General features: G+C 55.1%; 1 protein-coding gene across 1 annotated transcript in view; it reads right to left on the reverse strand.

The window, feature by feature from the left end:
- The window catches only part of MRPS6 (mitochondrial ribosomal protein S6), a 56147-nt gene that overhangs the window by 7631 nt on the left and 33057 nt on the right, over window positions 1-15459 (reverse strand). The window contains exon 2 of the mRNA XM_037127199.2: window positions 5877-6016. Within this exon, the coding sequence (XP_036983094.2) occupies window positions 5877-6016 (140 nt within the window). The remainder of the gene's footprint in view (window positions 1-5876; window positions 6017-15459) is intronic.

A 15459-nucleotide genomic window follows, 5' to 3' on the forward strand; every position in this document is an offset into this window, starting at 1 on the left:
TGCCAGTGCACACACTTTGTTCTCACCTCTTCGTCTTGGGCAAACTGAAACTATCACTTAACACCCACTGTGGGCAAACCCCAGCTGGAGGCCAAGCAGACAGAGGCACAGTCCGGCAGCTGGGGCAGGACTCCCAGGGCGCTGTGTGCACAGAAACCTGGGCCCCACTCCCTGCCAGGTCTCCCACCCCCACAGCACACCCCAACGACGCAGGGGTCACGGACAGCCAGTGCCCAGCTGCTGGGCTTTCCCAATGACAGATGACCTGGGGGGTGACTGTGAGACTTTCCACAGACAGGAGGGTACCAAGCGCAGCCCTGCATCTCTGTCTTCACGCGTGAAGGGAGTGAGGCCAAGGAAACCACCCCTCACAGCTGCAGGTCTCAGAGCTTCGGACACCTGCAAGGGTCCTCCCCCACGACAGCAAGGCCCTAGCACACCTGCGGTAACAGGAGCCAGGTGGACGAAGTGACCTTGACACTCCCCCGCACCCCTTCCTCCATGCTGCTGAAGGTTGCCATGGAGAACCTATTCTGAAATTCAGATGAGCTGCCTTCAAGGGGCCAAACGGGGCAGCCAGCAGAAGTCTGAAGGCCCTCTGCCCCACCATCCACCCCCCCAGCCCCGAGAAAAGGGAGGAGCCCCTTTAAGGTGCACCCCCCCCCACCCCCTGTCCGGTGGGTTTCACTCAGCAACAGCTCCACAGCCAAGCACCTCCTTTTCTACTGAGCAGCACTTGACCTTCAGACAGCACCAGCTCTGCAGCGGTGGAGGTGAGGAGCTGACTGACCCGGGAAGGGGAGAAAGGACAGCAAAGGTTCAGCACAGTAATGCGTGTCTCCTCACAGATTCCCGGGCTCCCAAGCTGGACGAACAGCAAATCACTTCACAGGTGGAGCGTGCCCATGCGGTCTCCGAAACGAGAACTTGACCCACATTCCCATTTCCTAGATGTACCAACCACCACACCCTCCACCACCACGGCTGAAACCACGCAGTGACCTGAAGGACCCGGAGAAATGGCCTCCCTGGGCTGCCTGCGCACACGCTATGAATCCCCGGCCCAGCGGCGCGACCCCTCGGTCAGACACAAACCACACAGACCGCCCAGGACTGCCAGCCCCCTCGGGTGCTACCACAGGGGGGAAACGTGTCTTCCTGCAATGCCCCCAAGTGTAAAGGCTGTACTTGGTTTTTATCTCACTTGTCTCAGCCCCGTATTTACAAGTTTCCCAGAGAAAGCGCTTGCCTGGATTTGAGTTACGTTCTCTGTCTGTCACAGTCTCACACTCTCACACACAGCCTCCCCTAGCCCCAGCAGACAAGTGGAAATTTCCAGCGAGCAAGCACTCAGTGCTCAGTGTGGGGGGGGGGAGGGGGGAGGAGGGGAGGGGCTGGAGGCCAAAGCGTCTGGGAGCCTTTTGGAAGACGGCAAACAGACCCACGTGGGTGCCAGTTCCCTGACTGTGTCGGCTACCCCGGGCTGGCTCTGGGCTTTGCGGGGGCTGTGGATGACCCCCCACCATGGCCCCCTGCGTGCAAGAGCGCCGTTTCTCTGGACGCCTGCCAGGACTCACACGTGTGAGCAGTCACTGAACCTGGTGCAGAACCCTTACAAATCGTGGGCCGCTGCCACTGCAAAGGTGCCGTGGCCACTGCAGCGCTGCCCTGGAAGCCCATGGTGGAGTCCGACACGCAGAGCGGCGCCCGCCGGCCCCCCGGCCTTCATGCTGGCAGGCAGGCGCACTCGCCCACAGGAAAACTACAGAAGAGAGTCAACCCCCCCAGCGAGGGTGCCAGCTCTCTCAGAGTAAGATGCAGACTTATTTGGGAGCGAGTCAGTAAAATTCCACTGATGCACCACAGACCCAGTTATTTTCACCCTCTGCACACCCATAAATAGAAGAGTCTGAGATGCAGGCCAGCAGGTCTTCACTATTCGTACCCACTCAGCCTTCCCCACTTGGGAGGCAGCCCTGCCTCACTGCAGTCAGGCCCGACCTGCAGACACAGCCGCAGCCCACCTGGGGCATCCGCTCACACACACGCACCGGCCCCGACTCTCGGTCCCTTCGCCTGCACGGGCGACCACTCAGCCCCAGCCCAGCCACATCCAGCGGGAAGAGGACCCCGAAGCAGCACGTGCAGCCCGAGTCCCACACTGAGGGGCTCCCGGCAGGGTGACTGCCTCCAGGACCCCAGCAGGGTCTCGGTGAGCATCTGGCCCGTCTGCACCCGCCACGCCGCCCCCTTACACTCTGAGGAGCGCGGTGAGAACGCTCCGCCACACCTCGCCCTTCCGGCAGACTAATGAAGTTGTCCGGGGAGCACGGGAAGGTCCAAAGGACAGAAAACCTAGGGGTCCTGCGAGAGACCACAGCAAATGCAGGGCTGAGGAGGAACCCCAGTCCTCAGAAGAACCCGCAGCCCCAAGTCCTGCTCCAGGCACTGCCTGGTGACAGCAGGTGGGGCAGGGCCGGGACCTCCATTGGAACGCTGGTCCGAGGGACCCAGGCGTCCTCAGCACCCCAGCCCGGTCCAAACGGCAACAGGGGCACCTGGTCAACTCCTGTGCTCCCAAAGTCACATCACCGGGGGGGACAGCTGACATGGCAAGTGACTGCTCCTGGAAAACAGTCTTGATTGGCGACAGCGGTCTGAAATACCACCCTGCCCTCCACTCTGCTGCCGGCTGTGAGACAGAGCAGCACCTTTTTTAAGTCCTCACCCGAGGATTTGTTTACTGATTTCAGTGCGGGGAGGGGTGAGAGAGAGAAAAAACATCGATGAGCTGCCTCCCGCATGTGCCCTGACCAGGGATCCAACCTGCAACCTAGGTACCTGCCCTGACTGGAAATCGACCCCACAACCTTTTGGTGCACAGGACAGCGCCCTGACCGATTCTACCGCTCCCAGAGACGGAGTGAAATAAGTCTCTGTGGATCCGCCTGAGAACTTGACCATCACGGTAAGTTGTTCCAAAGACAAAACTGGTCCCCAGGTACAAACAACAAATCTGACATGGGGACTGACCACATTAAGATTTGCACTAAAATGACCGCCTTTTTTTTTTTTTTGCATAAGCTGCGTACACAGACCAGGTGTGGTAACAACCACCAGGCACCTCTCGGTGTACCCGCCCTGCGATAGTAGGCGCTGCCCTACCTCAGCGCTGCCCTGCCCGCACCTCCCTCCCAGGCCGCTGTGGTGTGTGTAGCAGGGGTGCGTGTGGGGAAAGGAGGGGCAGGTGGGAGAAGGGCAGAGACAGCCCAACAGGACGGGACGCGGCTGCAACAGAAAGGCCTGGGTGATGCCTGGGCCAGGCAGCCCCTGCTGTGCTGGGCCCCTGGCCTTTTCTTTTTTTTTAATTTTTATTTATTGATTTTACAGACAGAGAGAGGAAGGGAGGGAAGAAGGAAGGGAGAGGGGGCGAGGGAGAGAGAGAGAGACATTGATTTGTTGTTCCACTCACTGACCCATTCATTCATTGGTTGATTCTTGTATGTGCCCTGACCAGGGACTGAACCTACAACCTTGGCACATCAGGGTGACGTTTGAACCAACTGAGCTACCCGGCCAGGTCCCTGACTCACTTGCAAACTCCTTGAGATCAGCGACCGCAGCATCACAAGAACTGCCCTGAGACCCAGGAGCAGCACCAGACCACACCACGCCCCCCATCAAGTGTGGAAGCAGCAGACACACCGAGCCAGCAGCACCACCGTGCAAGGTGAGTCCTCGGAGGGCACCGAGGCGCCGAGAGCCAGCCGCTCACTGGCTCTCACAGCCCATCCTCGGGACGCAGACCGGGGCCCATCGAAGTGACCCACGGCACACACCTCCTGTGGACTGGGACGGTGACCCCGCATCTGACCGGCCACACAGATGCCGCAGTTTTTGGTGGAGCACATGCGTGTGACTAGCATGGCACAGACCATACTTTGCAAAATGTTACCTTACGAACCAAATAAACAGCTGACACTGATGCAGCTGAAAACGGGAAGGTCCCTAAGGGGGCCCGGCACCGCCCCCGTGCCCCCGTGTCCGCGTGCGGCACACACGCACGCTTCAGGAGTGCGGCTTCTCCTTTGCCGGGGAGTCCGAGGGAAAAGAGGCGCAGAAACACCCCCTTACGTACAGACGAGCTGCCGCCAGCAGCCCAGAGCTCATGGGACACGTGTACCTTGTCAGGACCCGGGAGTACAGGCTTCGTTCTGGCCCGGCTCCAGGTAACTTTCCAGAATCTGAATCTGTCCCGCCTGCAGAGGAGCACCACACTGCTCGTCCACAGAGGCCTGAAGACCAACCTCGTTAGTGCAGAGGGTCTCGGGGTAAGGTCCGCAGGCAGCAGCGGCAGCAGGCCCGGCACCCAGGCCCAGTGGGAAGAGCGTGCGGGGAGCGCTGGTCACACCCACGCTCCACACAGGCAGGCGCAGCCCTGAGAGCACGCGGCAGCCAGAAGACCAACTGCCCCCACCCCCACCCCCACCCCCATGCTCTCCATCAGGGACCCTGGCCGCCCTCTTTAAACATACAGACAAAAGGGTTCATAGCCTTGCTGTTAAGGCCAAACCCCTTTGTGGGTAAGTTGTATAAAAAAATATGTGATACACACAACCTCTATCCCTTGCTGTTACTGTGATTCTGGAAGAGAAACAGACGCTGTGTGTTTCACGTTGCCTAGCAACGCCGAGGCACTCTCCTCCGAGGTGTTCTGGGGAGCAGATCACTGGCACGGAACCAGGTGAGGCCATCAGAAGAGAAGACGGGCGGTGTGGGCCTGTCTTGGCATGAGCCTCCACCTGGCCTGTCACGGGACCGCACCTGCAGGGGACCGCAGGCTCTGCATGACGGCATGCGACACCCAGAGGGTCACGGAGCATCTCTCCCGGCGCATCTCCTGGGGTCCCCGCACCAACGTGGATGGGACCATCACCACCCAAGGTCAGTATCCCAGGACGCAGGCACCAAAGAAGCTTCATGACAAGCTCAAGGCCACATTGCCACTGCAGAGAGTTCTCCTCCTGGGCCCTGTTTGCCACGGAAACCACAGACCCCCCCCTCCCATCTCCCACTCCCAGGAAGCCGGACAACAGGAGATTCTCCCCCCAACCAGGAACCAGGCGCACAGAAAAGACACCACCAGGGCTTCAAGAACCATCGTGCCAACTCGACAAACTGGTCTCAAAGAATTTCTATAAAAGATGATTTGCGGAAGTTGCTGCATACTATGAGAAAAAATTCCATCACGAAAAACTGTGATTGGTTGAGTAAAGGTGGATTAGGCTGTCCCTGGCTGGTGTGGTTCAGTAGACACCGCACCAGTCTTCGAACCAAAGGGGTTGCCGGTTCGATTCCCAGTCAGGACACATGTCTGGGATGTGGGCCAAGTGCCCAGTAGGAGGCGCACAAGAGGCAGCCACACATTGATGTTTCGCTCCTTCTCTTCCTCCCTTCCCCTTTCTCTAAAAAACAAATAAATGAAATCTTTTTTTAAGAAAAGGTGGATTAGGCCAGATTAGGTTGGATTACGTTCTCATTATACATTTTGCTTGTTATTGTACATACCTACAAAGAATGCGCTGAGTCTGGGATCAACGCACGGATCAACGCACTGCTCACCGAGGCAGTTTCAAGGCCAAGGTTAAAGAAGTGCCTGGGAAAACGACACTTAGGTTGACGGGAAGAAGTTCCCCACAATCGAAGGCCCCTAATGCAGCTGCCCCTGGCACGGCCTGTGCTCGCCCGGATCCCACCATCGGGGCCGGCACTGCCCACCGCCTCCGTCTCTGAGGCCCACCTTCGCCTGGCCCAGCACCGGGCAACCCCCACCCCCCGGCAGGACCCTGACTGCGGAGCTGTGCCGCGGAGCTTACCCTCCTCTGCTGTGCCGCTGGCCGTGGGTGGACATCCTGTAGGGAAGCGCACGTTCGCCCAGGTTTTCCAAGGTCCTCACTATCGCCCCTCTGTCCATCAAGGCTCCGAGCGTCCTTTTCAGAGCAGCAGTGGTCTCTGGCTGTTTTGATTTGTTGTTTTTAAAAAGAAGAAGAAAGCACGTCAGAATCAGTGAAAGAACTAGAATGATTAAGTCTGGTCATAACAGCTCTACCATTAGAAAACTTTGGGTAGAAGCAACAGAAACTGTTTCTGGCTATCTTACATTTTTTAAAAAGGGAGAGAGGGAGGGAGGGAGGGAGGGAGGGAGGGATGGAGGGACGGAGAGAGAGACTGGCAGTTGTTGGGAAGATGTGCAATCGCTCACAGGTGCGAAGGGAAATCTGAGGACCAGGCCTGGGAGAGTGCAGGACCAGAGCAGCTCCAGGGTCTGGGAGGTGGGAGCTAATGGGCGGCTTCTTCACAGCACCACGGCGGGGGGATCAGTGCCGGTCACTGTCAGTCCTTGCATCCCATGCCTCAGGACAAACTCCAGGCACAGAGCACCCTCTCCACAGGACGCTGGCCATCCCTGCAGAACCCCAGGCGGTGGGAAAAGCGGTCACCCCCCAAGAAAAGTCGGGAGACTGTAACCACGAGTGGGAAAGGACAAGTAAGACCCAGTCTCTGCCCTGTGGAGCTTACAATCTAACAAAGGAGTCAACACAAAACTCCACGGAAGATGACTGAGGGCAGAGCACAGAAAGGGACACAGGGCCCGGAGAGCTCCTGGAAGGAGAAGGCGCGTTCAGCCTCCGGTGAAGGCTTGCTTGTGGGGAGCCCTGAAAAACGATCGCAGGAGGTTCCCAGAGCAACGACCGGCACCAAGTGGGGAGCCGAGGCAAGAAGCAGGAGTGAAATGAGACGGTCAGGAGTCCCACTGTGGGGGGCTCAGGACGAGCGCCGCTGAGAAGTAAGACTACAGGGTGGGCACAAATATGTAAATACTAAATGCCATTATAAAAACAATCCAAACAACATAAAACCCCACCACGGAGAGGTAAAGCCTTGACACGTTTTGATGAATCTCTTTCCAGGCAGCTCTCTGCAGATGCACCCACAGAAAACTGTTGAAGGGGCTCCTGTGAGACATGGACAGGGTGGTGCGGCTGAAAGGGCCCCAACGTGTGGTGGCTGGAGCAGCCGGGGGCGGCTGGCGGCGGACAGGGACGCGTGCCTTTGGCTCAGGGGCACCAGCAAGGCGGGCTGCGCTGCACACTCGGTGGCCATCTGTGGGGGAGGCCCTCTGAGGCCCCCGGAGCAGGACGTCACTGAGGAGGGCATAGGGCGGGAAGGAAAGGTCAGCAGAACCTCGGGGAACACACACATTTGGGGGCTGACAAGAGGGCGTGAAGCCAGAGAAGCAAATAGGAAAGGCACAAAGAATCTGAGGGAAGCCGGGCCTGCCTTGTCACAGACACAGAGGGAGCCACCCCAGGACAGGCGGAGGACGGCAGGGAAGGGAAAGCCATGGCTTCGGGGCGGCGCGGTCTCTCAGCAGGATGGGCTAGACGGCAGGCAGGACGCAGGTCTGCAGGGCAGAGCAGTGAGGGGAACGTGCCGGCACTGCAGGGGCAAGGAAGTGTGAGCCGAGAGGTTCAGGGAAGAGAAAGCGTGAGCATGCTCGTTTGTTAGAGGGAAACGAACCAGGAAGAGGATACAATGTTACATGCAATGACAATGACAACGGTGGCAGCTGTGATTTACAGGGTGACTGCTCCCCGTTGGAACTGGTCCAGGGTTTACTGTTACGTGTGTCGTCTTGACCGGAACACGAAGGTTTACAGACTTGGAACCGGGGCCTCTGGGAGCCACCAGGACTGAGAGGAGCGCCCGGCACCAGATGCACAGAGGGCCCAGGCGAGGGAACACAAAGCAAATCGGTGGGGGGAGGGGGACGCCAGGGGACACCTTGGTGAGAAAGGAACAGAAGCGAAGGGGTGCGAGCCAAGAGGACCTGACGTGCAGGAGTGAACTAAGGAAACGCTGCCTTCCAATGGCTCACCGGGGACCAGGCGAGAACCGCAGAACACATGCACGTGTGTGTTCCCGGGGCAGAGACAGCCCACTGTCCCTGTAAACCGTCTTGCTCATGGACACTACTGACACACCATGGATGCACCCAATGTTAGCGAAAGGCTTGGAAATAAAATGGTCACTCTCCCTTTACATGGTAGCCCACCAGGGTTGAAAAAGCCCTACTGAAAATTGCTTTCATATCTGACCTTAAGATAAAACAAACTCCCTGAAACCAATAAAAACAGGGGCCCGAATCCCTCACGCGGACACCAGCCAGGGGAGCGTCTGCCTGTGGCCACCGCCCCTGTGGCCACGCGCGCAGCTCCGGCGGGCGGCTCTTCTTGCACGGCATCACGCACGGGCACTCCCGCGGCTCTGCAGAGGTCTGGCCACTAACAGCAGGGTAGTGTTTCATTTCACTGAAAATACCATTTTTCTACCTGGTATTGCATCAATTAACTTGTGATCAGGTGAGTGAACAGTCCATCCAAATAAGAGGATGAGGATGTTTTAAAGAATCCAACTTTCTGCCCTGGCTGACGTAGCTCAGTGGATTGAGCGCGGGCCCGTGAACCAGAGTATCGCGGTTCGATTCCCAGTCAGGGCACATGCCTGGGTTGCAGGCCAGTTCCCAGCAGGGGACGAATAAGAGGCAACCATACATTGATATTTCTCTCCCACTCTTTCTCCTTCCCTTCCCCTCTCTCAAAAAATAAATAAATAAAATATTTTAAAAAAAGAATCCAACTTTCATTCATTACTACTAGTCTCCTGATTAGCCACCCAAATCCCACACTTTGATTTCAGTTTGAGCTATTAAAAAGGAACATATCTCAATACCTCTCGTCTTGCTTAAATTCCCACTCAAGCATTCATAGTATAAAGTAAGGGCCTGTGAAAGAAAAGATTTTCTTCTGCTGAAAAAAGGGGTGTAACTTAAGACAGTATCGAAACACTGTGTCTGACGTCAGTACGTGGGGCCACACTGACGCACTCACTTCGCCGCGACTTCCAATCACCCAAGAGTCTGAAAAAGTAAGATGAAGGAGGGCAAAAGCATGACCAGCCTGCTGGTCCCGGGTAACTGACCTCGTCACTGTGAACCACACCAGGGCCTGTGGCCGAGTCTGGCTTGCCACCCGTCTGTACCAATACAGCTCTACAGGGACATGGGCAGCTCGGGTAGTGCCACCATGTCCCCAGCACTCCTGCCGAAGGCAGACCAGTGAGGACAGAAGTGACCCCGCGTGGCCCCCAAGCCCACACCACCACTGCTGCTGACTTCCACGCCGCGCCACACGAGGCCACAAGCTCGCACACGTCAGCAGGATGTCCCAGTCACCAGAGGGTCTCAGCAAACTGGCACGTCTATCTGCCCAGAGCTCACAGCCTGATCAACCCTGGAGGCCAACTTCGACTCCCCCCGTTTGGGCCAACTACAGAGAGGTGTATGAACCTCACAAAACATGTGTGCCCACACAAAACATGTGTGCTTACCCCCACACGATGTTCAACATGAAACCCGGGGCCACAAGGAGCAAGTGACCTCACCTCGACAGCCCCACCTCCGCCGGGCCTCTCCCCGCACCTGGAAGCAGCTCGGCCCCACCCCACGCCACCCGCTTGCCAAGCTACAGAGCGGAAACCGTGAGCGACTGCGAACGGGCACGAGGGACACTGGGAGCCCCAGCTCCCAGACCACAGTTTGAAAACTGCAGTTCTAGAGATTCTAATGGGAAAAGTTTCTACAATGAAGGTGAGAGCAAAGAGACTGAAAAAATAAAAGGCCATGTATCCGGCCCTGGCTGGTGTAGCTCAGTGGATTGAGTGCGGATCTGCGAACCAGAGTATCGCAGTTCGATTCCCAGTCAGGGCACATGCCTGGGTTTCGGGCCAGTTCCCAGCAGGGGACTCACGAGAGGCAACCACACATTGACGTTTCTCTTCCGCTCTTTCTCCTTCCCTTCCCCTCTCTCTAAAAATAAATAAAATATATAAAAAAACACCATGTATCCCCACCTGCCCCCTACACCCCCTGTTCAGTGAGCTTACTGAAGCCAAGGATCTGTGGAAGCCCCAGAAACATCACCAATGGTCAGTGACCAGTATCGAACCCAATTAAACATATTTCCATCCCAGAAGAGATCGTCAACCAAATTACCTTGGAAATTAGACTCGGGCAGAAAGTTTTGAGCAGGGGCCCCTGGGTGCACCCAATACCCCTCCCGACACTCTCACTGCCCACCAGGACACACAATCGTGGAGAAGCCACATGCACTGGCACGTGGCATCTCCTCCTGCCCTGCCTCCCTCCCATTCTGGGAGATCAGCAGGATCTAAGGAAGGCAGAGCCAGGTCAGAAAATTGTCTGTGAAGATGTAAATGACTTTCCCATTCTCTAGAAATCTCTCTTTAAGCTTTTATTTATTTATTTATTTTAAGAGAGAGGGGAGGGGAGGAAGAGAGAGAGAGGGAGAGAAACATTGATCAGCTGCCTCTCACGCATGCCTGAGCAGAGACCTGGCTGGCAACCCAGGCATGTACCCTGATCAGGAATCGAACCGGCAACCCTTGGGTTTGTAGGATGGCACCAAGCCACTGAGCCATACCAGTCAGGGCCATTCTCTGTAAATATTAATTCCAAAATTTGTCTCCTGAAAAAATGTCCTTGAAAATTACAGAATGTCCCTGGAAATTCTACCTGGGGACTCTGAAAGCAAGTTTAAAAATAGGTCCTGAGTACCTACCATTCAACGGAGCAGGCTCGGAGGAAACGTCTGCCAGGAGCAGACTTCAGGGAAACGCAGTGGACAGCGGCCACCTCGGAACACGCCAGTGCTCGCCCGCCCGCCGCCCCGAGCCCGCCTCTGGACACCATTCCTCGGGCGGCGTCACCACACGCGTTCACAAGAGCGGCCTCCTGCCTCCGTAATGTGCTGGATCAGGGTTGCAGTCCTCCAGGTACTTAAGGATTAAAGCTTTATTAAGCACATACGTATTTTAAGAATTAGGATAAAACTCAGTAAGAATGAGTGTAGAACACTAAAAAGGAAGATACATAAATAGAGGCTGGAAGGTGACTGCTTACCGGCACAGACCATTATGCATTGTTTGATTTGTGGGTGACTAGGAAAGCACCTTTCATGTGTTCTTCAAACGCCATCAACAGAAAACACTTGAGAACTTAGTGCTCCGTTACTTCGCCCATGAATTGCCATTTGTAACAAATACAGAATAGGACGTGAGACACAAAGCCCCCACTGGTGACAAATGTGTGGGGCAGGTGTGAGGACAGGCACAGGAATGGCAGTAAGGAGAGGCGGGTTGAAATGTGGACAGCGCTGACACCAATGCGACAGTCACTCGGGAGGAGCCACTGCGATCGATGGCTGGCTTGGGGACTGTGGGCTTGGCCAGGCCCAGATGGCCCAACACCCACCAGTCCAAGAGGAGGGGGCAAGGAGGGCGGGGCTGGGGCTCCGAGGGGCGGGGTCAAGGCTCTGAGGGGCGGGGTTACAGCGGGACAGGATGAAGATGGGGAGATTCTGATGACCTGCGCGTTTGCAGTGGAATCAGTGTGCGCGCTGTGTTTGGTCAGCAAGAAACCACTGCCTTTTTCTACTCAAGGCAATTTTCTGACTAGAACATTAAAATTCCGGTTTCTTCACTCACCTACACTGGTAAAAATGTAAACCTTCTGGCGAGTGATTTAGCAATAAATACTAGTTTAAAATGCATACGCCTTCACCCCGCAGTCACGTCCGGGAGGTCACGCCGGAGACTGCCGTGCGGGGGCGGAGGCTCAGCTGTGAAACGTGCACCATGATGGAGACACAAGGCCGGTTCAGTGAGCGGTTTTCACCGACCCAACACGTACACGCAGCCGTTAGAAACAGGGTGTTGGTCCTTACATCCCGACATGAAAATACTTCAGTAAAGAAGTCAGGCCTTGGCTGGTGTGGTTCAGTGGATTGAGCACAGGCCTGTGAACCACAGGGTCACCGGCTGGATTCCCAGTCAGGGCACATGGCTGGGTTTCGGGACAGGTCCCTGGTGCCAGGCATGCAAGAGGCAACCACACATTGATGTTTCTCTCCCTCTCTTTCTCCCTCCCTTCCCATTTCTAGAAATAAATAAGTAAAAATCTTTAAAAATAAAAAAGAAATCAGCATGCCACAGCATTTTCTTTTTCCATAAGGAAAAAAGTTAATTATGCATACATACACGAAAGAAAGTCTGGATGAATATGCAGCAAATTGTTATTAGTTTTCCCTGGGTAGCCTTTTTCCCCCTTTGTTCTGTGATCTCATTTGTTTTACAATGAGCTATGGAAAGGTGTTTTAGAAACAAACTTGTTTAGGGGCAAACTGAGTTTAAGAAGAATTTCCCCCTCAACCTATGCCCACCGCTCTCTCACAGTCAATGCCATGACCAGAAACTGCCCTGTCAAAGCCCTGGCGCTGCCTCAGCGTCCAGAGCGCGTGCGCTGGCCCCCCAGCCTCACCAGCGACAACTGCCCTGCGGCTACTGGGGAGCCCGCGGGTGCGCCCCAGCACCCCAGCACCCCGGGCTGCTGCAGCTGGCTGTGCTCTTCGGGGCCAAGAAAACTGGGCTCTGTAGGTCAGGAGCCTGGAAATCACTGGTCCTGGAATCAGGGCAGACCGATGAAACCCAGGTGAGGAGAAAAATAAGAGCAGGCCACGTGCCCACGAGGGAGATTTTTGGGACCTGGGAAATCTGACATTGAAACGTATTCTTGAAGGTCAGTGGGGAAGACAAGGGGCCCAGAGAAGACTGAAAGAGAAGTCGGAGGAGCAAGAGTCCAATGACTGCTGAGTTCAGCACAGAGTAACGCCCCGGCAACAACAAAGCACAAACAATCCAACAGAACCCACAGCGTGGCTGGACTTGCCAATGGCAAGGAAGTAGACAGCCGTCAAGTAACTTCAGCTGCAAGGTAGGCTGCCTGCCTTTAAGGCATAACCTGGGTACACCTTAACCTTAAGTGCAGTGGCATCCAAGGGACCCTTGCAGCCAGTACGTGCTCAGGTATCAACACCAGCATTGGTAACAAAAGGTGATGAACAAATATATCTCAAGTACTATCCCACAGAGTAAGAAGGAAGTCTTGATTTCATGAGATCCAACTTTGTATGAATTCACCAGTCCTCAGTTACTAGGTGCCTAGGTTAACAGTAAATCTGTGTAGTTCATAACGCAGTTTTGTTCCTTAATTAACCCACTTGTTTCGAGGTCTCAAGTCAAACAATGTCTTTCAGACTGGGGAGCTCACTGGCCCACTGTTTCCTGACCCAGTGAGTCAGAGGCAAAGGCTGCCAGGCGTCCCTCTCGAGCACTCGGCACTGCCTGGCAGGGTCTCTCCTTAGAGGCTCCTGCTCGGCTGGCCTGGGGACTCAAAAATCTGGGGCACCAGAACTTTTTAAAGCACCACAAGTGCAAACAAAGGTGAGAACCACATTCTAGCGGGAAGCTGCCTGGCTTCTCATCACCCCAAAGCTAAATGACGCTGGCTGAAGTGCACATTATAAAGGATGCTCAGCATTCTCCTCTCATTGAAGGACCATAAAAACGCTGCTTTGCTCACAGAAAGGACAGAGCCCTCCACGAGCGTGCAACAGAGAAAGGACGATCCCGGCAGGGGGACCGGCTGCTCGTGCTCCGTGCTGCTCCCACAGGGCATCAGCACCCAGCGTCCTGTCTGGAGGGCATTCTCAAATCCACCCTCCTCCCTTTCCTGGGAGCGCTCCACTTCTACCCTCCCTGTCCCCCTCCAGATGCACATGCAGATGAATAAAAGAAGATGGGAAACAGAAAGATTGGCAGGAGTCCTGGTTACTATGGCAGCAGGTACATGAAATGCCAAAGCTCATGAAACAGATAGCGAGCTTGGGAGTCAGGTGGCCACTGGCGACCTACCTGCCTTGCTGACTGCTCTCCCTCATGCACAATTCAGTTCCCTGCCTGCGCCTGATATTTCAGCCTCCACCGGGAGCGGGAGGAGGACACCCTGGAAGGACAGGGAGACCAGGAGAGAGAGGGAAGACTCGGCAGAGGACTTTGATAGTAGAGACCAAAGTGTTGTAAGAAAATTCTGTTTAGATCTGGTGAGTCTTCTAAGCATCAGTGTGTGAGTTTAGCAAAAAGATCAATTCACTGAGAGTAATTTTTTAAAATATGCACCAACAGAACCAGAACCTTGGGCTATAAAGAATCAGATTTGCATACCTGGTTGAACAACAGACTGAAAGAGTGCCCCCCCAACACCAGGCCACTGCACTGCTGCTTAATTCAAGGAGTGGGAGGGGGACTGTGCACCTCAAGGGCAGGGAAGAGGAGGGGACACCAGCGGAAGGACCGGAGGAAGCAAACCCAGTAAGGTTCGGCTTCTTCCTGCAAGCCGGCCTCTCCTCTGCAACCCACGTGCATCTTGAACACACGTGCTTTTCTTGCCAGTGTCGTTATTCAGGAGCACACCGCCTTCCCTAACTAAGCTCTTCAAGGCCACACCTTACTCACCTTTACTAGAGACTGGATATGCAAAGAACCTGACTTGCAGTATTTTCTCCTGTTTGATGAGTAAGTACATGAAATCAAGAATAAATGGAAAGATGAGACGTGAAAGTTGCTAACTGTACTTAACTCCAGCAGCAAGAAATACAGGATTAAACCAAGTCATGAAATTTAAGAAGCTCTTAACTGCAAAGAGGAAAACAGCAACTCGGGGGTGAGGGGACAGGCAGAGATGCAGAATGAAGGCTGTCAAGGAGACATGCAGTTCAGACCGGGAACAGACCGGCGAAAAGGCAGAAACTAGAAGGTACAGTGGAGACTCATGAAGGCGCCTTGACACTTCTGAGGAGCCTTGGCCTGGAATAATAACAATGTTTTAAACAGTGGATGGTCAACTTCTAGGGTACAGGGAATATGACAACCATAAAACCCAGACTGGAAAAGCTATGGACACTGAGCCAGCAAGTGCCACGCAGACAGCAGGACGTGGAAGAGAACCCACCACAGGCCCTGACAGCGCCCTGCGTACACTGGGGCCAGGGGAGGGAGGCCGGAGGGGCGGCAGCCGGCGTGCCGTCCGACTGACTTCTCGCCCCTGCAGCCCGCTGGCAGCGGGGCTGCCCTGGAGTGCTACAGTACAGGCCATGCACAAAAGGGGACACCAACTACCTCAAAATTGTCCAAAACAGCCCCAAAAGGGGCTTTCAGACGGCAAAAGGTCTGAAACCGACATCTTTCGTTGCACAAGCCAGAGAACAGAGGTTATGCTGAATTTTGAGGTTTTATATATCTATCTTGAATATTTAACTTCAAACACGTGAATGGAGGATACTACAGACGCAGAACTCGGGACTGTGTGATGAAAGCCAGAGGCAGGTTTGGTTGACAGTCAGAAAACCCTTAAAAGTCCAAACTGTCACAGTGGAATGAACCCTGTGGGAGAGGGGCTGACGGTTACACAGGCGCTCACCTTAC

The sequence above is a fragment of the Artibeus jamaicensis genome, unplaced genomic scaffold (genome assembly GCF_021234435.1).
Source record: "Artibeus jamaicensis isolate MK-2021 breed Jamaican fruit bat unplaced genomic scaffold, CSHL_Jam_final scaffold_474, whole genome shotgun sequence".
In the NCBI taxonomy this organism is placed as follows: Eukaryota; Metazoa; Chordata; class Mammalia; order Chiroptera; family Phyllostomidae; genus Artibeus; species Artibeus jamaicensis.